Raw genomic sequence first — 27,500 nt, forward strand, 5'->3', positions numbered from 1 at the left:
TTTCTCCCCTTGATAAAACTTCACGTCACCAAAATAAACACGAAGATCAACTACCCGCATTACTGTTAATAACAACAATTTAAACACTGATTACAGCACTGATCAATTTCTGCTTTGAGCAGCATTTCCCTGTAACAATAATAACTGCACAACCAAGACGAAGAAAACAAACCATTCATTACCCTCAGCAAGCATCAAAAGGCTAGCATGGTGTTCTAGGAAGGTGTCGCACTGCCAAAAACAGTGTGGCTGCTTTAATATGAGAAATATCTGCACGTAGCACGTTGTATTTTGCATGCAGTGTACATTTAGTACAGTGTGTACAATTCATGTGTAAATTGCTTGTAGACAACATGTAGTGTATTTGTAGTGTGAACGTGTGTGTCAATGTATTTGTCATGTGTACAGTAATAGTAGTGTGTGTCTCGCGCAACAACACTGTGTGTAATACAGTAGTAGTGTGTATAGTACAGTAGTAGTTTGTGTAGTACAGTAGTGTGTAGTACAACAGTAGTGTGTATAGTACAGTACTAGTCTGTGTAAAACAGAGAATTAGTAGTGTGTATGTAGTGTAAGAGTCTAATGCAGTGTTAGTGTGTAGCACTGTAATGTGTGTAATACAGTAGTGTGCATAGTACAGTAGTGTGTGTAGTACAGCAGTAGTGTGTGTAGTACAGAAGTGTGTGTGGTACAGTAGTGTGTATAGTATAGTGTGAAGTACAGTGGTAGTGTGTTTAGTACAGTAGCGTGTAGTACAGCAGTGTGTGCAGTACAGTACTAGTATGTGTACTGTAGAGCATTAGTAGTGTGTACGTGGCGTAAAAGTATAACAGTGATAGTGTGTAGTACAGTACTAGTGTGTGTAGTACAGTAGCAGTGTGGATGCAGTGTAAGAGTATAACGCAGTGCCAGTGTGTAGCACAGCAGTGTGTGCAGTACAGTACTAGTATGTGTACTGTAGAGCATTAGTAGTGTGTACGTGGCGTAAAAGTATAACAGTGATAGTGTGTAGTACAGTACTAGTGTGTGTAGTACAGTAGCAGTGTGGATGCAGTGTAAGAGTATAACGCAGTGCCAGTGTGTAGCACAGTAGTGTGTGTAGTACAGTACTAGTGTGTGTAGTACAGTAGCAGTGTGTATGTAGTGTAAGAGTATAACGCAGTGCCAGTGTGTACCACAGTAGTGTGTGTAGTACAGTAGCAGTGTGTATGAGTGTAGTGTAAGAGTATAACGCAGTGCCAGTGTGTAGCACAGTAGTGTGTGTAGTACAGCACTAGTGTGTATACAGTGTAAGAGTATAACGCAGTGCCAGTGTGTAGCACAGTAGCGTGTGTATACAGTGTAAGAGTATAACGCAGTGCCAGTGTGTACCACAGCAGTGTGTGTAGTAGAGTAGCAGTGTGTATGAGTGTAGTGTAAGAGTATAACGCAGTGCCAGTGTGTACCACAGCAGTGTGTGTAGTAGAGTAGCAGTGTGTATGAGTGTAGTGTAAGAGTATAACGCAGTGCCAGTGTGTAGCACAGTAGTGTGTGTAGTACAGCACTAGTGTGTTTACAGTGTAAGAGTATAACGCAGTGCCAGTGTGCAGTGGAGAAAAGCCCTGACTCTTTCATAGGAGGGAGCTACTGAAACATTAAACAGCACAGCGGTCGATAGCCGAGCAACCTTGGAATCAATGTCATCCAAGTGGCAGGGAGAGGGGGAGAAGGAGAGAGAGAGAGAAGGGAGGACGGGGGAAGAGAGAAAGAGGGGGAGAAAAGGGGGCGGCAGCAGACGAGGAGAGAGGTAAAGACCCAGAGGAGGAAAAGAGAGGGAGGAGGAAGGGAGAGGAGAGACAGGCGAGGGAATACAGTCGAGAGGCAAACTGGGACAGAGCCGAGTGTGTAGATAACAGCACGCCTATCCAATAATGACAAAAGTGTATCTGTGTGCATGTGCATACATGCGTGTGAGTGGGTTGGCATGCGTGCATGCGTGTGTGTGTGTGTGAGTGAGTGTGTGTGTGTGTGTGTACAGTATGCGTGCCTGTGTGTGTGTGTGTACAGTATGCGTGCCTGTGTGTGTGTGTGTGCGTGCCTGTGTGTGTGTGTGCGTGCCTGTGTGTGTGTACAGTATTGCGTGCCATGTGTGTGAGTTGGTGTCCAGTATGCGTGCCTGTGTGTGTGTGTGTGTACAGTATGCGTGCCTGTGTGTGTGTGTGTACAGTATGCGTGCCTGTGTGTGTGTGTGTACAGTATGCGTGCCTGTGTGTGTGTGTGTGTACAGTGTGTGTGCCTGTGTGTGTGTGTGTGCGTGCCTGTGTGTGTGTACATTATGCGTGCCTGTGTGTGTGTGTGTACATTATGCGTGCCTGTGTGTGTGTGTGTACATTATGCGTGCCTGTGTGTGTGTACATTATGCGTGCCTGTGTGTGTGTGTGTACAGTATGCGTGCCTGTGTGTGTGTGTGTACATTATGCGTGCCTGTGCCCAAATTCACTGCAGAGAAAGCTCTGCAGCTCGCCCATCTGATGCATTTAACTGCACTACTATTGATATTAGTACGTAAACGGTCCCCATTACTGCCGTCATCTGTGCAGCGTATAGGATAAGCACGCAGGGACAGCGCTGCACAAAGCCCTTCCTGTGAGCGCAGCCTGGACCTGAATCTGAATCCAAAAAAGGCTGGAGAGAGATGAAATGAAAGATAAAGGCAGAGAGAGGAGAGCGGGAAGAAAGAGGGGGAGAGAACGTGAGATGGAGGGTGTGATAGAGGCGCGGAGAGAGATGGAAAGGGAGAGGGAGGGGTGAGACGGAGAAGAGGGGGAGGAGGGAGGGGGGGATTACTGCAGTAGAGGAATCCCTGGCCTAGAGAGGAGGGGTATCCCATTTGCTCACTCAGCCTCTCTCTCTCTCTCTCTCGCTCGCTCTGTTTCCCGTTTGATCCCCCCCCCACCCCTGCACTGCGCTGAAACTGGCTCAGCATCAATGTTTGCTGTGCGCGTGTGTGAGCGTGTGTGTGTGTGTGTGTGTGCGTGTGTGAGTGTGTGTGTGTGTGTGTGCGCGCGCGCCTGTGTGTGTGTGTGTGTCTGCACGGCATTCAAATTTCAATCAGTCTGCAATGAAGCAATCTGACCACACACAGGCATGTGCACGTGCACACACGCACATGCACACACTCATACGCACACACTCACACGCACACGCACACGCACATGCGCGGGCTCACACACACACTCACACACACACACACACACACACACACATGCTCTCAAGCGCATTAATTCTGCATGCTCCCGTGCTGGCTCTCAGTGCCCTGCGTCTGCAGCTCTGTGCTGGTACTCAGTCATCCTCTCCGCCCCATAGCGGGTCGGCTGTGACACCACGTCACGCGCTCTTTTCGTCTGCTCCCCTGACCCCCGTCACGCCGAGGAGGGACGGGGGGGAAAGGAGGCGGGGAAACAGCGGGGGGGGGGGAGGAGCAGAACTCTGCTGCCACAATGGCACCGCTCCCAAAAACCCATTTTAATCTCTAAGACCCCTGCAGAACCTGTGTAATCATGGTGATGGAAGAGACCGTTTCAAACCCTACGGCTGCTCACTGAACACTGGACTGATCAGCCAGCTTTAAGCCCTACGGCTGCTCGCTGAACACAGGACTGATCAGCCAGCTTTAAGCCCTATGGCTGCTCACTGAACACTGGACTGATCAGCCAGATCAAATCGGTGACCTTGCGAAGATCCCCACACTCTGGTTTCTCTCCAGCGATTTCCATACATGCCAAGGTCTCAGCCAGCGCTGTGATTCTGCACTGATCTAATCACTGTGACTCTGTGCAGTGATCTGTAATCAGTATGACTCCGTGTAGTGATTTATAATCACTGTGACTCTGTGCAGTGATCTACAATCACTGTGACAGCAGTGACCTAATGACTGTGACTTAGTGATCGGGACAGTGACTGCCCCAATGGAGGCTTGTTGGCTTAGGCTGGCTGTAGCAGCCCTGGCAGCCCAAAGGAATCCCACAGCGAGGGTAAGCAGTGGAAAAAGTCACACGCCCACGTGGCCGAACAGAGAGCCAGAACTACGCCCCCTGCTGGTCGAACCCGCTCACAGCTAAAGTGTCAAACAGGAGTCTCTTCAGGAGCTGGGCAGAGAGCATTCCACAATGTCCTACTGAGTACAGCAGAGAGGGAGGAGAAGAGATGGACAGAGTGAACAGGGAGATGAGAAAAAGATGGACAGAAGCAGAAAGGATGTAGAGAGCAGAGAGGAGCAGGCCAGAGAAGGAAAAAGGGATGAGAGAAAGAGTGTGGAGACAGACAGAAGCAGAGAGGGCTAGGTGAGGGCAGAAATATCCCCCCCCTCCTCCACAGGGTCTCAGTCCTGCCCCTGTGAAGCCCGCCCCCCCCCCCCCCAGAGCTAATGACCCAGAAACCCTGAGTAATTTCATCCAGCGGGGAAGAGGGGCGGGGCTGGGCACGTGCAGAGCGCACAGGAAGCTCGTTAACCCAACGACCTCGAAGGACACCTGTCTGCCCGACACACGGAGTCCTTCAGGCCCCACTGACCAGGAAAAGAGACAGGGGAGGGGAGGGGGAGAGGGAGAGAGAGAGAGAGAGAGTGATGAGGGCAGGAGGAGGAGAGGAAGCAAGAGAAACGAACCAAAAGCCTGAGGGAAGAACGGAGAAAAAGGAAAAACAAAAATAGGGTGTGCAACGCAGGGTGGGGCGGAGGGAAATAAACATGCGATATAAAAACTTGCGTGCAGGCCCCAGCTTGCGTGCACGCATTCATACGGATAACGCACGCATTCATTTTCTCCATGCACCACATGGAGAAAAACAACCGCTCTCATAATCGTATGTCTGCCATACATAACCGTCCCGGGATAAAGGCTGGGCCTGTTCACCAAGCGACGCTAAATTATCTGGCTGTACGAAAAGGAACACGTTCCACGAAGGCTCGGGAGGACGGCCCTATGTCGGGGCGGGGCCAGAGTGATGTCAGAGCGAGCAGTATCCCCCAACGGCTCATCAAACTCCCGCCTGCTTCAGGTTTTGCGCCAGTTACGGCCTGCTCGCCGTAGCTGAGCCTCACGGACATAACCGAACACCCGCGCTTCTGTCTGCAGCGTGCACGCCATTCTGTTTCATCAAAGCTGGAACAGCGCGAAATTCACCAGGAATACAGTCATCCGTAATTAATAATTTACGTGCCTATGAAGCCTCACCACTTTAATCACTGTGTGCATTTCAGAGGCCCGCGTTCTCCTGTAGACCAAACGCTCTCATTCTAAATGATCTATTTAAACAGCTTTCAGCATTCCGCACATGGGATGTAGCAGAAGTGCCAAAAGCAAAATAGGGATGTAAGAATAATATCCCCATTAAAATGGAGGCTTCAAACTATACGTGGAAAATAAAGTACATAAAATTGGCAAAAACTTGTATTTGTGCTTTATGTGTGCATATTACCAGATTTAAAAAGTTGAATGTTATTTCTGTGTGTGTTTGTGCGCAAGCGAGTATGTGTGTGTGTGTGTGTGTGTGCGTGTGCATGTCCGTGTGTGTGTATGTATGTGTGTGTGCATGTGCGTGTGTGTGTGTGGTGCGCATGTGTGTGTGTGTGTATGTGCGTGTGTGTGTGTGCGTGCGCATGTGTGTGTGTGCGCGTGTGTGTGTGTGTGTGTGTATTGTGCTGTGTGTGTGTGTGTGTGTATGTGTGTGTGCGTGGCAGTGTGTATGTGTGAGTGTGTGTGCGTGTGTGTGTTTGTGTGTGTGTGTTGTGTGTGTGTGTGTGTGTGGTGTGTGTGTGTGTGTGTTGTGTGTGTATGTGTGTGTGATGTGCGTGTGCGTGTGTGTGTGTGTGTGTGTGTGTGTGTGTGTGTGGTGTGTATGTGCGTGTGTGTGTGTGTATGTGCGTGTGTGTGTGTGTGTATGTGCGTGTGTGTGTGTGTGTGTGTGTGCGTGTGTGTTCTGTGTCAGTCTGTCGGCACAGTGTGACACAGGCTGATTGCGCACACAGACAGATGGCCTATATCAGAGCCAAAGTTTATAGACCTCAGACCCTACAGCCTCAACCCCCACCCCAACCCATCCAGACCCTATACAACCCCCACCCCAACCCATCCAGACCCTATACAACCCCCACCCCAACCCATCCAGACCCTATACAACCCCCACCCCAACCCATCCAGACCCTATACAACCCCCACCCCAACCCATCCAGACCCTATACATCCCCCACCCCAACCCATCCATACCCTATAGACCAACCCCCACCACCCAACCCATCCAGACCCTATACAACCCCACCCCAACCCATCCATACCCCAAAATCACACACCAGACCCTATACATCCCCCACCCCAACCCATCCATACCCATCACCCACCACCCATAGACCTATACACCCACCCCAACCTCCAACCAAATCCCACCCAACCCATCCATACCCCAAATCACACACCAGCCCTATACACCACCCAACCCTCTACCCCAAAACACACCCAGACCCTACTCACACCCCCCAGCAGGGACCCCACCCTCACAAAGGGCCAGGTAAAGAGAGAGAGAGCAGAGGGAATGAGAGAGCCACAGAAAGAAAGATGGGCGAGGGAAGATGCACTTATTAATGAATGAACCCCACCACGCTATTATTTATTGTGCCGACATCGTTATTTATGCTATTGCAGAACACAACGCCTAACGCCCGTCATGCCAGTCAAGCCGGTTTGAGTTGCACTTGATTGAACTGAAAGAAGAAAAAAAGAAGGAAAAAAAAAAAAAAGAAAAGAATGTGGGTTGGAGAGATGAGTGAGCCGCGGACCCGGAATTCCCGCCTGTTTTTCCGAAGCAGACAGCGAGTCCCCGAGGAGCGCCGCCAGGCTGCTGACGTCACTGCAGACGGGTCCCCCGGAGGCAGCGGTCCATCGGTCTGACGTCACTGCAGGACAGGACAGGGGAGCAGCGTTGCTGACGTCACTGCAGGACAGGACAGGGGAGCAGCGTTCTGGTGCTGACGTCACTGCAGGACAGGACAGGGGAGCAGCGTTCTGGTGCTGACGTCACTGCAGGACAGGACAGGGGAGCAGCGTTCTGGTGCTGACGTCACTGCAGGACAGGACAGGGGAGCAGCGTTCTGGTGCTGACGTCACTGCAGGACAGGACAGGGGAGCAGCGTTTTGGTGCTGACGTCACTGCAGGACAGGACAGGGGAGCAGCGTTTTGGTGCTGACGTCACTGCAGGTCAGGACAGGGGAGGAGTGTTTTGGGCGGGGCAGAGTGTGTACAGGCTGTGACTGTGAGGGGGAGAACATGGTGGCTGATACACATTTCAATCCCAAGCTTGTTGACGCCATTGCTGAATACGTCAAAGAAACGTTTAGGAAGAAGGGACAATTCCAAACGTTTAGGAAGGATGGGACAATGTGAAATAGATTTATTTTTTCAAAGAGAAATCTCCCTCCCTCTCTCTCCCTCTTCCTTCCTTCCTCCCTCTCTCTCTCTCTCTCTCCCTCACATACACACACTTTAGTTTTTTGAACAGGATGGCAGGAAGTGCATTTCTGTCCCTGTTATTCTTGTATCTGCCTTCCTCCATTACCAAGTTTCCGTCTGCTTCTGGTCTCTCCTGCCCTCAGCACAGAGCTCAGCCGACAGCGCCCTCAAACACGCTGACGGAACATTCCGGAGCACAACAGCCCACTCTGCTCTCTGCTTCTGCTGTCTGTCACATCCCATAATATGCAGCCTCCAGGACGTCACACTCACCTCAGTCATTTCCTTGCGTGTGCCACAGGTATGTTTAGCATACTCAAAATACTGCACAGATGAACAGAATCACATTTTATAAATATGATTCAGTAACGTTTTATAATCATTGATAAAAATGTATAAAAATTGACCACTTTTACTACAAAAACAGAAACAATTTTCAACGCATATTTCATGTGCTGGGCCACAGCAGTATACAAGGTAATGAATCTCTAAAAAAAAAAAAATTAAAAAAAAAGATTAACATATTTTTAAAGCAGGACTTCCAAGTTCTTATTTGAAATTATTTATGGTTGCCATAGTTACTTTCCTCCTTTCAGGAGATGTGACAAAAACAGATTAAGAATGTGAAAGGAAATGAAAGTTTAAATAAAGCATTTGGCTAATACATGCAGTGTGACAGCATTACAGTGAGTCAAAGTGGGGACAATCCAGATTTACAGTCAGCTGGTCCACGAGCCAGTAATTTACACTGGGGACGTACTGTAATATCGCGGCTGCATTGGCCAAATACAAACAAATGTATCGGGCGATAAACTGAGATTGTGGGAGATATGATTGGCTGATCGGACGGCACAATATGCGTGTGCCAGAGAGGTGATGGGTCTGATGCTCCGCTGATGCAGGAAATTGACTGAAAATGTAATGCTAAAAAAGCACCCATTTAATCATACTCACTGCGACTTCTTCAGCATTTACATTTCTAATTAATCATTTTTAGCAGCCAAACTATGCAGACTATGACTATGCAGATACCCAGCAGCTAGACACATTACCCCAGTTTAACAATGAATTAATCAAGTGGAAATATTTTGTTATACAAGAAAAAAGAAAATCATTCAACTACTGTGCTCATCTACTTCTTCCATGGTTGCAGTTCACATTTAGGCTATAATGCAAAACAGCAAAGGTTTCGACATCAAAAGAACGAGTCAAAAAGGGTCAAATCTGGCCGTTAGTCCCAGAGTGTCCACATCACCCGTTGCATGCTGAGAGTGTCACACTATGCAGTGAGGAAGCACACGACTACAGGAAGCAGTGCTCAGTATTACAGAGACGGTGGGTGCTCAGTAATACAGAGCCGGTGGGTGCTCAGTAATACAGAGACGGTGGGTGCTCAGTATTACAGAGACGGTGGGTGCTCAGTAATACAGAGACGGTGGGTGCTCAGTAAACAGAGACGGTGGGTGCTCAGTAATACAGAGCCGGTGGGTGCTCAGTAATACAGAGCCGGTGGGTGCTCAGTAATACAGAGACGGTGGGTGCTCAGTAATACAGAGACGGTGGGTGCTCAGTAATACAGAGACGGTGGGTGCTCAGTAATACAGAGACGGTGGGTGCTCAGTAATACAGAGCCGGTGGGTGCTCAGTAATACAGAGACGGTGGGTGCTCAGTAATACAGAGACGGTGGGTGCTCAGTAATACAGAGACAGTGGGTGCTCAGTAATACAGAGACGGTGGGTGCTCAGTAATACAGAGACGGTGGGTGCTCAGTAATACAGAGACAGTGGGTGCTCAGTAAGCACAGACAGTGGGTGTTCAGTAATACAGAGCCGGTGGGTGCTCAGTAATACAGACAGTGGGTGCTCAGTAAGCAGAGACAGTGGGTGCTCAGTAATACAGAGACGGTGGGTGCTCAGTAATACAGAGCCGGGGGGTGCTCAGTAATACAGAGACGGTGTCAGTTCACAGGCCAATTGGAGAGTGCTGATAAACGCCAGACATGCTGCATACAGCAGGAGTGAACCGTCCAAGAGACGTGTGGTGTGTGTGGTGGTGTGTGCTGTATAGAGCGTAGTGGCCAGCTTTGGAGTGTGTGTGTGTGTGTCTGTGTGAGGAGTGAAGTCAGAGTGTGTGTGTGTGTGTGTGTGTGTGTGTGTGTGTGTGTGTGCGTGTGTGTGAGTGCGTGTGTGTGTGTGAGTGTGTGTGTGTGTGTGTGTGAGTGAATGAGTAAGAGATAGAGAGAGAATGTCTGTACACAAGTGACTTTTGTGCACAGGTCCATGCACGTCAATGTGAGTGCGCGTGCGTGTATGTGTACGTGAGTGAGTGAGTGTGCGATTGCGTGTGTTCGTGTACTTGGCAATAAAATGTGCCACTCAAAAGTACAAAAACAACACTCCCTGAGGTGGAGCTTAGCGAGGCCACCTTGGCAAATACTCACACTATCAGACGCTTCAATCGCATCACGTTAGCTACCAGCTAAGCAGACGCTAACACGAGGGCGGAGTCAAGTCCATCACTCAGATTTTCTGCACGGTGTCCATCACAGCAGGAACAGCTTGAGGCATTCTCCACCCTGAATGCAGTTTCCAGAACACCGAATACACGTACACAATGGGACCACAACTCCACAACTTCACTGGGGCTGCCCTTCCCGGGATTAGAACCCGCAAACCTCCGTCAGAGGTCACGCAGGAAAGGCTGCTCCTCTGCTGGTTAGCAGAGCGGAACTTCCCTGGTTTTCTCACTTCCTGATATTAGAACCCACAAAACCTCCATCAAACACCCGCTGCCCTGTGGTGACCCGATCTTCAAAACCCCCACAGGAGGTTAAACGGCCAACCCTGGAGTACACACCATCCCCACCCCCCCACGCAATATTACAAATGTGTTCACCCTTTTATTAAACAGCCTGGAACTGAAATACTGTCTACTGTCGCTCATAAATCAGGCTACTGTAAATTCTGTTTGTCATTTAGAGTATCAGGTGGAATAAAGCCATTTTATACAGCCCTTCTCAAGTAAAAGTTCATCATTGCTCCAGTGCTGAGACACAGAATTGTCACAGATATGGACAAATCCCTTCTACCATGAGTTTACCTACATAACGCACTGAAATACCAAGAGTCTTACTGGTGTACATCACTAGACTACCTGTACTAGTCAGTCTGCCTCTACATCACAATTAATCCCTCAGCAGACTTTAAAATCAATCACTTAACATACAGTGCCGCAAATTTCCTGATTTCCTCCATTATTGCATATTTATCACAATGAATGGTTCAGGCAAAATGTAATATTAGACAAAGGGGACTCAAGTAAAAACAAAACGCATTTTAAAAATAATTTAATTTATTTATATGAAAAAGTAATCGCCCTTTATTAGCTTAACTGGCTGCACCAGCTTTAGCACTATAACTGCAACCAATCGCTTCCTGTAATTTAATGTGTCTCACATCGCTGTGGAGGAATTTTAGCCGACTCTTCTTTGCAGAACTGCTTTATTTCAGATAAGCTGGCAGGTTTTTGAGCATGAACTGCCCATTTCAGGTCACAGGCATCTCTATTGGGTTCAAGTCAGAACTTCGACTAGGCCACTTCAAAACTCAAATTTAGTTTCTTTCCAGCCATTCAGATGTGGACTTGCCTTTGTGTTTCAGCTCACGAACAGACGACCGGACATTCTCCTTACAAATATTCTGGTGCAGAGCAGAATTCATGCTTTCTTCAATAATGGAAAGCCTTCCAGGTCCTGAGGCAGCAAAGCATGTTGATCAGCTGGTATCAGCCAAAGTGAATTATCAATTTAGTAAAACACTAATTAAGTGTGAAATTACTGTTTCACATGGGTGATATGGGTGTTTGATAACTTTTTTCATTAAATAAATGAAATAATTCTTTTAAAATTATGTTTTGTGTTTACTTAGTTTCCCTCTGTCTAAATATTACATTTTGTCTAAAACTCTGAAACCATTCAGTGTTGCAAGTATGCACTAATAGAAGACACCAGGAAGGGGGAAAATACTTTTTCACATCACTGTACCCGTGAATCAGACATGGTTATGATCCGTTTACAGATATAAATATATAAATCACTAAACAATCAGTGCAACTCTATAACACACTGACCTACGATCGACCTCCTTGTAAAATGCACTGAACTATCACCAGTCGGCATGTGTAACTAAGGCAACCCAGGCCCCGGTAACCAAGGCTCCATGGTAACACACAACGTCCCCTGGCTCTGCTGCATTTCCCCAGATGCAGAATCAGGACCAACAACAGGCCTTAAAACCTGTGTGTTCTAACGGGCCTTAAAACCTGTGTGTTCTAACAGGCCTTAAAACCTGTGTGTTCTAACGGGCCTTAAAACCTGTGTGTTCTAACGGGCCTTAAAACCTGTGTGTTCTAACGGGCCTTAAAACCTGTGTGTTCGTAACGGCCTTAAACCGTGTGTTCTAACGGGCCTTAAAACCTGTGTGTTCTAACGGGCCTTAAAACCTGTGTGTTCTAACAGGCCTTAAAACCTGTGTGTTCTAACAGGCCTTAAAACCTGTGTGTTCTAACAGGCCTTAAAACCTGTGTGTTCTAACAGGCCTTAAAACCTGTGTGTTCCAGGAGGCTAACAGGCCTTAAAACCTGTGTGTTCCAGGAGGCTAACAGGCCTTAAAACCTGTGTGTTCCAGGAGGCTAACAGGCCTTAAAACCTGTGTGTTCCAGGAGGCTAACAGGCCTTAAAACCTGTGTGTTCCAGGAGGCTAACAGGCCTTAAAACCTGTGTGTTCCAGGAGACTAACACAGGCCTTAAAACCTGTGTGTTCCAGGAGGCTAACAGGCCTTAAAACCTGTGTGTTCCAGGAGGCTAACACAGGCCTTAAAACCTGTGTGTTCCAGGAGACTAACACAGGCCTTAAAACCTGTGTGTTCCAGGAGGCTAACACAGGCCTTAAAACCTGTGTGTTCCAGGAGGCTAACACAGGCCTTAAAACCTGTGTGTTCCAGGAGGCTAACAGGCCTTAAAACCTGTGTGTTCCAGGAGGCTAACACAGGCCTTAAAACCTGTGTGTTCCAGGAGGCTAACACAGGCCTTAAAACCTGTGTGTTCCAGGAGACTAACACAGGCCTTAAAACCTGTGTGTTCCAGGAGGCTAACACAGGCCTTAAAACCTGTGTGTTCCAGGAGGCTAACACAGGCCTTAAAGCCCGTGTTTGAGAACCGTGCTGCTGCTCCAGGCGACAGGAAAATCGAACCCGAGTTTCAGGGACGGCCTTGGCTTCTGTCCAGCACAGATGCAGGACTGATACTGAACAGATCACAAAGCCTCACTGACCACTGCAAATTAAGATGGGTATCGCTCTATCGGGTTCTCGTTACCATTTCCCTCGATCTGATTTTGCCCACCAGAACATCTTAAGGTCCTATTCACACTGACCTCCCGTGTACTACTTTGGCACGGTTTATTTGTGTTTATGATATTGCATTAGTACACATGCATTTCACATATGTATTGCATTTACGCCTGTGCAAACTTTACGCTTCCTGACACTTCTCACTACTCACACTTTTGCACTTTTCACACCCCGCAGCGAGCCGTCTCCCCGGAGACCGGACTTCGCTTGGTCGTGACAGACCGGAGATGGTTCTGTCACTAAGCCAGGCTAGGAGGACCCCTGCTGTAGCCCTCCCTCTGACATCAACCCCCCCCCCCCCCAAACCCACCCCACCCTCCCCCGGGTCTCTGGGGACCTTCATCCATTACCCGCAGACCGCAGCTCACAGCTCTCTGCTGCTGGGGCTGTTAAATAAGACCATCCCACCGCTACAGAAAAACAGCACCGCTTCTGCTGCCTGTATGAGAGATTAAACATGCAGGAGGCACATGTTTTGCAGATTTCTCATGTTAATTTGTTTTTGAAGGAGTGACACAGACCGTTATGCCATATTACACTTCCATCCAGAGGCTCCTCATTAGCAAACCTACGATATGAGATACAAGCTAGCGAACTCGTCTACTGTAAACCCCTCCCACACACACGCACACTGCATCATCCTTTTCTCTACCCCCGTCCTGATTTCTTCTCTTTGTCCTTAACAAGACTCCTCACTATACTTCATTTAAATACATTATTTTACATGGCACCCCCCATCTGGGGATCGGGGGCATCTACCTCCCATACCCCAAACAAGCTCTCAGACCTACATCTGAACAGGTCTCCATGCCTGCGCAGATGGGACACAGGGAACTGGGAGCGAATGTCGTGAAATACAGGTGGGCTGGAAGTATTACCACAGCAACTAACCCCACCCCACATAGAGGTTGGTCTAGGCTGGTCCAGGCCCAATTGAGTCCTGGTCTCAGGTGAGTCCTGATCTCGGCCCAAGAGAGTCCTGGTCTAGGCCCAGGTGAGTCCTGGTCTAGGCCCAGGCAAATCCCACATAATCAGGTACATCTGACCTCAACTCAAAAGAAGTGCTGGGACCAGTAACTGCAGGTGAGTCTCCATCGTTCGGGAGGCCAACAGTCGTATCGGCTCACATCAGAGGGGCAGACATGGCGCCACAGTCCGCTGCTCCCAACTGACTCATTTGCATGAACAGGCCAACAAACGATGGCCCTGATGTCACCCGCTGAGCGTTGCTTACATGGCACCTGCGTCGCGTGAGTAAATCAATATGCTGTCACACTAACAGCAAACAGGCCGGTGGCACCATTCCCATCAGCAGGAAGCCTTCCATCGCCTCCGCCGCTGCGACCTGTGCGGCAAACTGGCGACCTTAAACGACCCGACATCAGACCAGGCATCTTTAAAACACGCTAAATGTTACAAAAGCTGAATCGATTCAAGTACTTATTCAATCACACCTTTGCACTTACTAACTTCCATCAATGTGGAATTGTGAAAACGACGACATCGAACATCACTAAGCCAGGATAGATGGCGCCAGTGCCAGAAATGACGTAACCTAATTAAACTAAATTAAACTAAACTGCAACTGCTCCCCACAGTCTGAAATCACTCAAATTTTCGAAACAAAACTTATGCAAATGCCAACAATGTATCCCAGCAGTGCTTAAAACAAGCCAAAACCAATAGAAAACTCATAAAATGTGTCATTTTCTTTCAACAAATTAAAACAAACTCTTTAATAGCTGTAATATTCCAGCGAAAAGACTGAGGTGATACAGCCAGTATTACAATATTGTGTGTGAGTGTGCGAATCCGTGCGTATTCCCAATCACACGCACACACCTTTGCTGTCCCCTAGCCCAATGAACCAGACTGGATTATTCAAGTAATGAAGGCCATTTCTTTTAGCCTTGATCTGAATTTTCATCACTTCACTTTAAATGAACTGAACATTAAATTAAATTTATCAAGCTCATTTTGCCTCACCTCTCCCTCCGCTTCCTGCTCGGAAGCACAATGCACAGCCCGTCAATCACGACTGACATCGCCTAATCCGCCATTCCTCAACCCTGGCAGCCTAATTCCCACCACCTCTCCCCTTAACTCATTTGATCCCAGGAGAATTTCACAGTTCATCCACACACAAAAAAAAAACATTTCAAAAGGGAAGCCAATTTTACACCAGTAAAATACACTACGTGGCCAAAAGCATGTGGACACCCCCTCTAAAGAGTGGGTTTGGCTACACCCATAGCTAACAGGTGCACAAAATCAAGCGTGTAGCCATACAATCTCTAGGAGAACACTTAGAACAGTGGGGAATCTTCCAAGGAGTGGCCGGCCAGCCAAAATTTCTCCAAGGCTGCTGCGGCAACTTATCCAGGAAGTAACATAAGATCCCAGAAGAACGTCCAAGGAACTGCAGGCCTCTCTATCCTCAGCTAAGGCCAGTGATCACGACTCCGCCATAGGAAAGAGACCACGTGGGGGAACTGAACTGCAGTCAGCTGCCTAGCATTTGCCAAAAAGCACCTGGATGATCCCCAAGCCTTGTGGGATAATGTTCTATGAGTTGACTGATGAGTCATGGAACTTTTTGGACACCACAGGCCCCGTGTCTGGCGTAAAGCAAATACATGATTTCACAGTAAGAACATCATACAAACAGTCAAACATGGTGGTAGCGTGATGGCGTGGGCATGCTTGGCTGCCTCGGGATCTGGGTGACTTGCCATTATTGAAGGAACCATAAATTCTGCTCTGAACCAGAACATTCTTAAGGAGAATGTCCGGTCATCTGTCAGTGAGCTGCAGCTGAAGTGTAATTGGGTTACGCAGCAAGACAATGATCCAAAACACAAATGCAAGTCCACGTCTTGAGTGGCTGAAAAGAAACTAAAACCTTTTGGAGTGGCTTAATCAAAGTCCTGATGTGAACCCAATGGAGATACTGTGGCAGCAGGGCCTAAAATGAGCAGTTCGTGCTCGGAAACCTACCAATTTGTCTGACCTAAAGACGTTCTGCAAAGAAGAGTGGGGTAAAATTCCTCCCAGCAATGTGAAAGACTGATGGCAAATTATAGGAAGCATTTAGCCTAGTTGCAGTTATTGTCGATAAAGGTGGTGCAATTCATTTTTTCATACGATATGGGTGTTTGATAACTTTTTTCATTGAATAAATGAAATAACCTCAGAAATGTGTTTTGTGTTTACACAGGTTCTTTTTGTCTGCTATTACATTTTTAATAAAGATTTGAAACCATTCAGTGTGACAAATATGCAATAATAGAGTAAATCAGGAAGGGAGCAAATACTTTTTCACGGCACTGCCAAGAACAAAAGTTCATTTTAATGGACCTTTCTCAAAGTCAATGACGGTGTAAATCTCTGAAAATGCCCTACATGCTCGAAGATGCTATAACACAAAAAGGATTAGGGCCATCCTTGTATTTTTCCAAGATACAATTCATCATAGAACCCTCAAAGCCTCCAGCACTGTTCCCATGACAACATCACTGCATGGAACAGCGCAAGTCTGCAAACCCTGTCCTAGGGTTGCCAACTTCTGCAGAGTAAACACCAGACCTATTGCCGTGTGATGCCGAAGGCAACCGGTGGTTCCATTTACCGTTTCACTCCACCACTTTCAAGGCCCAGTGGCCACACCCCTTTTTAAATGAACTGGAACCCAGCGATGCGACTTTGAAAAATCTTTAAAAAGTTGGCATCCTCAGCTGTGAGAAGCAGGGTCAGAAATCCAGACAGGCCATTGCAGAGCAGTTACTTTTTACTTTTTTATTTGACCTTTATTTACCCAGGGTAGGTTCGCTGAGCACGGATGCTCTTTTGCAGGAACGCCTGCTTCACACTCATACACATTCACACCAGGGAGCTGCCCAGTACAATCACAATCCTCTATTGTTGAGAGAACATTTTTTAGCCAATTAAATCAGGGAATGATTAGGTGGCAGGTTTTTGCGAGAGCCAAATCTGGGATTTTAGCCAGGACACTGGGGAACCCCCTACTCTTTGCGAATAGTGTCATGGGATCTTTAATGACCACAGTGAGTCAGGACCTCGGTTTAACTCATCCGAAAGACGGCATCTCCTACAGCACAGTGTCCCCATCACTGCACTGGGGCATTGGGGTTTATTTGACCAGAGGGAATATTGCCCCCTGCTGGCCCACCAACACCACTTCCAGCAGCAACTCAGTATTCCCTGGTGGTCTCCCATCCAAGTACTAACCAAGCCCACACTTGCTTAGCTTCAGCCAGTTGGCAGGAGCAGAGTGCATGGTGGTATGGCTGCTGGCAATGGGGTTACTATGGGAATGAGGGGGCTACCCAATCAGGGACTGCGCAGGACCGGACACTTCCCACCTCCACTTGCGGGTGTGATGGGTAGGAGGCGCTACAGGGCAGCTCATCCCTGTGCGCATCCCTCCTGACCTCCTCCAGTCAATCATGCAGGCTCCGAGGAGCCGCCTGTGCTTTAATAAACGCAAAGGCGGGTCCCTGTAGAGGGGGTGGGGGTGGGGGGGGGAGCTCTCAGACTTTCATACTGCTGCCTGGCTACATAATCCCATTTCTCGCCTCTCCGTCTCACTTTCTTAAAAGATGGGGAAAGGTCAGAGAAGTACAGGGAGGGGGGGCGGCAGCTCCTGCTCCGGGAACTCCACAAGGTCTTTCCCATTACTGACTCCACACATTCCCCTATCCCTGCATGTGTGCCAAGAGCATGAAGATTAGGGCAGAGTAGAGGTACTGCAGTAGCAGTGTAGAGTAGTGGTTAGAGTATATTACTGTAGCAGTGCAGAGTAGTGGTCAGAGTACATTAGCTGTGTAGAGTAATGGTTATAGAGTATATTACAGATGTAGAGCAGTGGTTAGAGTATATTAGCAGTGTAGAGTAGTAGTACAGCGGTTAGAGTATATTAGTAATGTTTAGTAGTGGTTAGAGTAGATTAGCAGTGTAAAGTAGTGGTTAGAGTATAGCAGCAGTGTAGAATGGCAATTATGGGTCACCCTGGCTGTAAGCATAAGAACAAATAACTTCAATTCACGTCCCCCCCTCCCTCACCATCAATCAATCTCAATCCCATAAAGACTTGACCTTGTCCTGGTACAGGGATCCAGCTACCAACAACACACACAAACACGCACACACAAACACGCACACACACACACGCACGCACGCACGCACGCCGTTTCCACCTTGACACAGAGGTGAAACCCAGCGACGCTCAGAGAGCAATCAGAGAGGAACTCCTGACACGGCGTGTATTAATACAACAGCTCCAATGAAAGGCGAAGAGAAAATCCCCCACACGCCTCCACCACTTTCATAATGCAGAGTAATTACTCTGCCTCTCTCCTTACAGGACGCAGAAGCCCCCCGAGGACGGCCCCACAATCCCCTGCACCGCGATCGAGAAGCTACGCTCAGCGGGGGGGGGGGCATTAATCTCATCAGTAAACGGCTCCTGGGAGGGGCGGGGGGGTGACAGCAGGAGGGAAGTGCCTGTAATGTGGGGGGGGGGGGGGCTGTTTGGAACTAAGGGGAAGAAAGCTCCGTCAAGGGCAAGAGCGGATGTGTTGGGGAGCGCAGGGTAAGAAAGGGGCGGGGCTCTGCTGCAGAGGGCGGGGTCTGTTTAAAATGAGTGTTGGAGGTGGACAGGGTGAGATGAGACCAAATTTAGGATGGATTTAGAGTGTCAGGTCACCACAGTCACGGCCGACAGTATATATAGCCGCGTTTCCACCGCAGGAACTTTACCCCGGAACTAGGAACCTTTTGAGGAACTCAGTGCGTTTCGACCGCAGGAACTAGGGTCTAAATTTAGTTCCGGGGGCTTTATTTTAACCCCAAAAAAGTTCCTGATCGGGGGGTAGTACTTTCCAAAAGTACTGGAACCTTTGGGGTGGAGCGCAAGCGCTGAAAATTTCTGATTGGTCGACTACTTGCAGTGTTTAATTTCAACCGTCATGTTTAAAAATCTGCAGCCGCAAACCGATTTATTTTCATAATAACTTCAAATCAAACTTGCATGTTATGCGGCGCAGTAGCCTAGTTTTGGTTATAGCCTGTCAACGTCTTGGAATTATAACGTGTGCTCTTCTGTTCTTTTCTTGCTTTAGTATTCGTTTTATAAAATGCTAAGCATTCGTGCTGGGACAGCATATTACGTACTAAAACATTCAAACGGATTAATTCGGTTGCTGAATATTTTCTTCCGGATTTTCTTTGTTAGCCCGTTGTAATTGACTCAAAACCTTTGATACAGTTATGTGAGGTATGCGGTAGTTCTGCATAATTCACATTGGTGATACAGTAAAAGCAAACTGGAAATCACCTTCCGCACTTTTTGTCATGGTAAAATAACAGGTTAATTCTAGTAATCGTCCCTTTAGCTTTTTCAGACTGCCGTAATTTTACTCTGCCAATCTTCAATTCCACAAAAAGACCAGGAAGACTAGGCCTAATTTATGGTGCATGGTTCGCATCTGGAGGGCACACTTCGCTGCTCGGCTAGCAGTAACTTCGAAGGAAAGCAAACGGTGGCTGTACCACTGCTAATTTAAATTTTAACGCAAGTCCGAGTTTTCGTTGTATTCTTGTCATTTTGCGATTAGCCTATATGGAATTGACGATGAGAAAGTAATAAAACAGCAAATTGCTTACAACGTGTGCATGTTTTCTGCTGTTGTTACCAGTTATATTGGACATGTGAATGCATTCTGTCGCCTCGGATGTCAAGACATGAAAGTGAATGTTCGCATAAAAACATAATGAATGTGTTTGAGAGGATATATAAAACAGTTACAATCTGACTATTGGCCTGTTATATCCTATTTGTTGCATAACAACGGTCCAAGTTCAACTACCAACGACAGTTTTGCTTGACAACGGTAAAATATGCCCAAAGGGCTGCAGAAGAATATTTCAATTCCAGGTGATTAAATCGATAAAAATCTATAAATACAAAAGTAACCATATATAGTCATTGTTGGTAACCCGTTGTATATAAGTGGAACAAACCCCTCCGGGCAGTCCCGGTTATTAGAAAATAATGTAGGCTACTTCGGTGGTAGTATGGGGTTACAGAAGAAATCATAGGACAGATGGACCGAGGACAACGTCGCTTTTTCATACGTCAGTGGGATAATTTGCCTAATCTTCGCAGGACTTTAGACTGCGGTGGAAACGCAGACAACCATGGGCTGAAGGAACCTTTTAGTTCCTTGAAAAGTAGTTCCTGGGACTAAAGATTCTGGGTACTTTTGGTGGAAACGCGGCTTATGTAAGGTTAGAACATTAAGTTTGCCCTTGGAGGTGAAAGATTGGACAGACCCAGAGCTTCCGTCTGAACTGCAGTCATCCTCGAGCCTTAAATCAGTCTGTCCATCTCTCCCTCAATCCGTCAGTCATTAGTCTATCCCTCCACAGCTCGCTAGATCACCCAATATGAATATCGCTCCATCACTGCCGTACATCATCCCTCCATCGGTATATTACTCCATCAGTCTGGCACTCTGTCGCTCAGTCCCTCTCTCCAGTTCACCTGCAGGCTCCCTCTGAGGTCTGCCGTTTGTAGGTCACCCAACCCAGGACGCTGCTTCTCTTCCGACCACCTCCCCCTCTCCTCCTTCCCCCCTTTCCCCCTCTCACCCCCCCCCCCCCCCCGAGTCCTTCACTCTCTAATGTTCTGCCTTCTCCAACTCCACCCTTTCCGTTTATCTGTAATTCACATCCCTCGCCATGCTTTCTCTCACCTGTCTTTCTTTCCCTGCATCTTCCTCCCTTCTGTCTCAGTCTGTCTCTCCCTCTGTGTCTCCCTCTCTGTCTCTCTCTGTCTGTCTCTCTCTCTCTCTCTCTCTCTCTGGCCGTATAATAAATCCCCACCCTGCTGCCTGTGAGTACTTAGCTCTCTTTCTGCCACTCATGGCTTCTCTGTCTCTCTCTCTCTCTCTCTCTCTCTCTCTCTCTCTATCTTTCTCTCTCTGAGGTTCCAGCAGCTCAGAGTTCAGTCACATCCTGTCAGTTCTGGGAAGGAGCGGTGGCTAAAAGGCGCACAGCAGAACCTGCTGATCACAGAGCAGTGACACAGCAAGCCACACGCAGACAGAGCAGGGGCAGCGTAACCGCAACGCAACGGCAACGCAACCACAACGTATCAGCAATGAACAAGCAAGCCACTTGCAGGCAGAGCAGAGGCAATGTAACCGCAATGTATCGGCAACGTATCAGCAACACACAAATAACACAGGCAAAGGGGGCCGAGAGAGAGAGAGAGAGAGAGAGAGAGAGAGGACATGGGGGAACGCAGGAGGAGGAGAGGGAGAGGAAGAGGAGCAGACGGGGGAATGCAGGAGGAGGAGAGGGAGAGGAAGAGCAGACGGGGCGGGTGGCTAGCATGCAGTGAAAAGCAGACAGCAGAAACACCACGCCGCTGAATAACTGCAGGTCTCTCTGTGCAACTGCAGGGGACGGTGCAGTGCGCTGCATTAGTGCACTCTATTAGTGTGCTGCATTAGTGTGCTGCATTAGTGTGCTGCATTAGTGCACTGCATTATTGCACTGCATTAGTGTGCTGCATTAGTGCGCTGCATTAGTGCGCTGCATTAGTGCACTCTATTAGTGTGCTGCATTAGTGTGCTGCATTAGTGCACTCTATTAGTATGCTGCATTAGTGCACTGCATTAGTGAGCTGCATTAGTGCGCTGCATTAGTGAGCTGCAGTGGTGCTCCGCATTGTTAGGCTGCATTAGTGCTGTGCATTAATCATATGCATTAGTGCACTGCATTGGTGATCTGCCTATGCATTTGTGTGCTGCATTAGTGTTGCGCATTAATGAAATGCATTAGTGCACTGCAGTAGTGTGCTGCATTAGTGCTATGCATTAGTGAAATGCATTAGTGCACTGCAGTAGTGCTCTGCACTAGCATTAGCAGCACACAGCCAACAGGGTATACTGCAGAAACAGGATCTCCTATTAGGGAAAGGAAACAAACTCACTTTTAACCATGAGAGAGAGGCTGAGACTGAACTTTGTATGCAAGTGTAAGAGAGGAGAGATAGAGACCAGAAAAGCACTTCCTCACACACTGTGTAAAAATAAGAAAAGAATTAAGCCTATTAAATAAATTTTCCTTAATTATACAGGAATTATCTTTCTTTGTGATGGAAAAACCAGAAAATCCTACTTCAAACAGCACATTTCACTGACTTGCACTAAATCTATTATTATTATTATTATTATTATTATTAACATCATCATCATCATCATCAATCTTCCTTCTTTCATCAATCATTATTTATTTGCACAAATTATTTTAATTAGAAGTAGTAGAAGTAGTACTATTCTTTTTGTCACCGTAGGAGTGTTGTTGCCATAGTTATATGGTATTTACTACTGACTGTTCTCCTGTGTTTGTGTTGCTGTATGGTTTGGCAGTATTTACGGAAGTACTTCCTGCCAACAATAGATTCTGAGAGAGAAAGAGAGGAATATGAGGAATATGAGGAAGAGGAGAGAGGCCTGTGTAACTTGATTCCCCCTCCCAGACCTCACCCTTCACACAGGGCATTGTGGACTGGTTTCCTCTGCTTGGCAGGCATGCACACATACACACACGTGCATACACATGTACATACTCAAGCACACACACGCACGCACGCACACACGCGCGCACACACACACACATACAATCCACCCGCCCATTGTTCTCAGTTTCCTTCCTTCCTTTGCCCACCTATCCCCCCACATGCATACAGACACAGGGAGGAACACCAGGGGCCAGCACAGGCCACACTGAGAGGAACGCCAGGGGCCCGCACAGGGAGGAACGCCAGGGGCCAGCACAGGCCACACTGAGAGGAACGCCAGGGGCCCGCACAGGGAGGAACGCCAGGGGCCCGCGCGCTCTACGTGAGAGCACGGCGCATTCCACCGCTGTTCAGACCAATGCGGGTCACCGAGAGACCGGTCACACAAAGCTGAGCTGGAGAGCACCAGCGTCTTCAAGCCGCGACTCGCCCAGATCGATCATCCCCAAAATAACCCTGCGCCCGACAGCGGGAGCCGCGCGAACAGGACGTCCCGACACAACGGGGTTGCACCTGACACCTGTCTTCTGCAGCCAATCACAAACAGAGTCACACAGACACACGGACAAACAATCAGCAAACACGCACAGAATCACACAGACACACGGGTAGCCAATCAGCAAACACGCACAGAATCACCCAGACACACGGGCAGCCAATCAGCAAACACGCACAGAATCATCACCTTTCTCTGATCCACTCAGGCTCAAAAGGCATCCAGGGGTCCCTATCATCAACTTAAAAGAGCTATATTTTTAAAAAAAGGTCTATAGTCATTGCCTATAAAGTCTGACCAGGGACCCCCTATAGTCCCTTCCAGGACCCCCAGCCGAAAAGCCAAACAGCCCCTCTCCCTCTATCCCGAGTGCAACAGGAAGCAGCCCTGCGCTCTCGCACTCACCTGAGGCGACAGGGACGTGGGGGGCGGGGCAAACAGAGGAGAACTGGGCGTGGGCCGCAGGCCATGTGCTCTCCTGACGGTCTGATGGGCGAGGTGGGCGGACAGCGCCTCCTGTGGGCAAAGAGAGGGACGCACGGGGTTAAGGACAGTCAGGCGTACGGGGAAAGAAATGCAGACAGCGTTCACACACTCCACAGGCACACACAGACAGGGTTCGCGCTGTCATTTATTTTGGGGTCAGCCGGTGATTTTGGGGTTCCCGTTCTGACGGTGCACGTGGATATTTGGGTTGCGCGTGACGGAACAGGTCCTGAAGCGTCGATATTGTCAAACAGGCGCAGGCCGTGGAATGGAAAGAGAGTGGCCAGAGAGCGGGAATCTCAGGAATTCTGACAATGCCAAAACAAAGCCACACAATAAAACCTTTCAGTGAAATGTGCATCTTAGGCAAACAGACACACAAAAAAACCTAGTCTGTAGAGTCTTTATAATGTTTTGAAACAGCGGAGTATAAAACATACTGAAACAGGTCTAGTGGTTAAATGAACCGCCCACATTAAGAGCTGGATGTTTCGGTGCAATAAAAAGACAAAAAACAAACATAAACAGACTGCATGTGCAGTAAAGATGATAGTTTGCAGGGAACTTTGGTTCTGATGCCAAACATTATGAGCAAATACATCTTAGTTCAGATAATGCAGACATAAATGTCAACACAGATCTCAACTCCAGCAGTGATCAGAGATTCTCTGCTGCTATGACGCAAAGACGTCCGTTTTTGGGTCTAGATTCTTCTGATATCCCACAATTCAACAGTTCTAAACAGCAGAAGGTACTTTCATCACACATAAAACAACAGGACGGTGCCCGGTTACAGCAGCCACCAACAGGATTGTGCCCTGTTACATCATCCACCAATAGGACTGTGTCCTGTTACATCATCCACCAATAGGACTGTGCCCTGTTACATCATCCACCAATAGGACTATGCCCTGCTACAGCAGCCACCAATAGGTATGTGCCCTGTTACAGCAGCCACCAATAGGACTGCGCCCTATTACAGCAGCCACCAATAGGACTGCGCCCTATTACAGCAGCCACCAATAGGACTGCGCCCTGCTACAGCAGCCACCAATAGGACTGCGCCCTGCTACAGCAGCCACCAATAGGACTGTGCCCTATTACAGCAGCCACCAATAGGACTGTGCCCTGCTACAGCAGCCACCAATAGGACTGTGCCCTGCTACAGCAGCCACCAATAGGACTGTGCCCTGTTAAGGCAGCCACCAATAGGACTGTGCCCTGTTACGGCAGCCACCAATAGGACTGTGCCCTGTTACGGCAGCCACCAATAGGACTGTGCCCTATTACGGCAGCCACCAATAGGACTGTGCCCTGTTACAGGAGCCACCAATAGGACTGCCCAGCATTATTATAATTTGCCGTATAAAAGCATAAGAGGCAAGAGCTCACGTCTCCATCTCCTCCCTTGAAACCAGCAGACCATCGTATTTCCTGGAGAGTCAGCCTTCTGAGGGGAAGAGAGGGTTGAGGCAGTTTGGGGGACGGGCCGTAGGGAGCGGAGGTAAGAGAGGGTTGAGGCAGTTTGGGGGACAGGCGATAAATGCCCCCTGCTGTCCCCACCGCTCTGCCAGGTGAAGTACCCACAGCTGTTTCCCTTCAAAGTCTCAATTAAGACGTCTTAAGATTTACCGTCCTGTAATTACCCGGAACTGTGAATACTGAAGTTGGGAAACAAATTCTCTTCAGGTGGTAAATGTGTGTGTGTGTGTGTGTGCCTTCAAAGCTCATTTAAGTAACAAGCAATAAAAAAACTATTGGAGAGGAGATAAAGAAATAGCCTACACTCTGCCTGAGTAGAATGTGTGTGAGTGTTTGTGTGTGAGAGAGAGAGAGAGATGGCAGGGATGGAGCAGAGGCATTGTGGGTATGTGGAGCGTAACATTGTGACAGGGAGGAGAGGGCAGGGATTAGAGAACCTCCTTGTCTGGTTCAGCAGGGAGCTGGAGGGTTCAGGGATACAACCTGTCAACAGAGTCGGTGTCGCCATGTTGACAGTCACCAGGCGATTGTTGCCACGCCGACAGGCCGCTAGTGGTCACCGCACTTAGGGCACTCGACAGTAACATGGCAATTAAGCGCTGCTTTGGGTAGCAGCCACTGGAAGCCCCCCCCCCAGGCAGCGTGGACGCTGAGGCCCCCCCTCTCCACACCAGCCACTAGACTTCACCCACATTCACCCTTTCCAAAATGACATCAGAGAGCGCCCTCCTGCAATCGCTCCCACGCTCCCAGCGTAGCCCCGCGCTTTCCGTTACCGTAACGAGTCTAACTTTAGCTCCCCGCTCTCTCTCTCTCGTATCCCAGGGTGCACTGCTTCCTCTCCCGGTTTGGCCGGCGTGTCTCTGGCATGGCGCGACAGATGGCGGAAACCGCGGCCGTGCGAGCCCCGGCCGCCATCTCGTCACTCGACCCCCGAGGGCGGCGGCGGTGCGTGGCGAAACCGCGCTTCTCCTGTTACTGAACCCGGCGCTACCCCGAGCGCGACCGCGTAAACGCCAGCAGGCACGCGGGGTTCTTCTGAAACGCTACGCCGCTGGTGACAGGCCCCGGTGACAGGGCAGGGCCAGCCCGGTTACGCAGCCGCCCCCCGTCAAAGCGCAGCCAGGCGCGACTCTGAACGCCGAGGAACAGAAAAAGCGCGTGTTTTCGGTGTACGAGATAAAGGGACGTCTCGCTGTTTAATGTGCGTCAGTATTTCACCTGAAACTTCGATGGTTATCATTCATAATGCACTTCCTCCAGAGGGAGACACACAGCCCACATCCCAGTGCTCTCATTGCAGAGGGCTGGGACTCGAGGGCAGGCCAGTCGCCATTATGAAGTGATAATGCCCGTAAGCAACCGGTGATTTACCCGTGTCATTTCTGCCCTTCTGCAAAAAAACAATAAAATAAAAACGACGACGCTTTTATGCTGAACATTCTGCTTAAATCGTCTGAAACGACACAAACCAATTTCAAGATGAATGTCAAATCTTAGAATCACGAAGACAAGTTCTTTATGCTTCTCAAAATAAACAACCAATTCCATTTTCCTTAAAAATAGTTTTTACGCGGAAGCTTACATCATTGAAACCTGAGAGTCTACTCCGCACGATCTCTCCCGTTTCTCATCGCCAAGGTTTACAACGCGATCTCTGACCGCATCGATCGGAAGAGTGGGAGGGAATTTTGCACTTTCGTGTTTCGAGGCGAAGTCGAACCATAAAAATAAACAAAAAGGCTGCCCTGGGAGGCAAGCCCTGGGAAGATAATCTCCGTGAGCAAACGTGCCCATTCCTGGCGCATTTAATTAGAAACATAACCAGTCATAAACTTACCCTGGACAGCTGTGAACGGCTAACAATCCAGTCATTCGTGACCTGTCAGTTAGCGATAATGAAATGTTTAGCATTTTTTAATCACGCCGAATGACCATGCAGAAATGCATAGCTGTCTGGAGATTGTGTAACCTTGGCCGCAATTAAAGATTTTCTGTGCCACTCCAGACAGGCATTTTTCGAGCATTTATTCATTTTATTAATAATGTGTTACAGTGCGGGGGTGGGAACATTATTTCCAGGGCCAGTTTTATCGGGCCCAGCAAACGCTTAATTGTGAATATTTACGCTTGTGTGCTCGGGGGAGATCATACTGTACGTACATAAGACAAGCTCCCTATGAGCAGGTGATTATCTAGGATAGCAAATTAATCGGGCCCCACGGACTCTGGACCATTTTTCCGTTCGTATGACCCTGTTGCGTAACAGTGACACCTCATTGTTTTTTTTCTCCCCCAACGGGGCCCGACGGAATGCCTCCGAACAACTACTCTGTGCGGCACGCCGACCTCATTGGTGGAACCAGTTACGCCCATGTGACCGCCGGTGCCCTATCGCCAGCCAGGCGACAGGCCGCGCCCATGAAGTCGAAAGTAGAGCAGCAGGTTTACGGGAGGGGGGGGGGGGCAGGGGAGCGGTTGGCTAATTCGAGACCAGCGCCTCGCGAGAAGACCCCGCCCCGCCGGAGAGGAAA

General features: G+C 48.6%; 1 protein-coding gene across 2 annotated transcripts in view; it reads right to left on the minus strand.

Moving 5' to 3' along the window:
- Positions 1–27,500, minus strand: part of mcu (mitochondrial calcium uniporter) — a 70,001-nt gene that overhangs the window by 18,060 nt on the left and 24,441 nt on the right. For both annotated transcript variants that reach the window (XM_064316972.1, XM_064316973.1), the window contains exon 2: positions 23,404–23,514. In XM_064316972.1, coding sequence (XP_064173042.1) covers positions 23,404–23,514 — 111 coding nt within the window. The remainder of the gene's footprint in view (positions 1–23,403; positions 23,515–27,500) is intronic.

The sequence above is a fragment of the Anguilla rostrata genome, chromosome 18 (assembly GCF_018555375.3).
Source record: "Anguilla rostrata isolate EN2019 chromosome 18, ASM1855537v3, whole genome shotgun sequence".
In the NCBI taxonomy this organism is placed as follows: domain Eukaryota; kingdom Metazoa; phylum Chordata; class Actinopteri; order Anguilliformes; family Anguillidae; genus Anguilla; species Anguilla rostrata.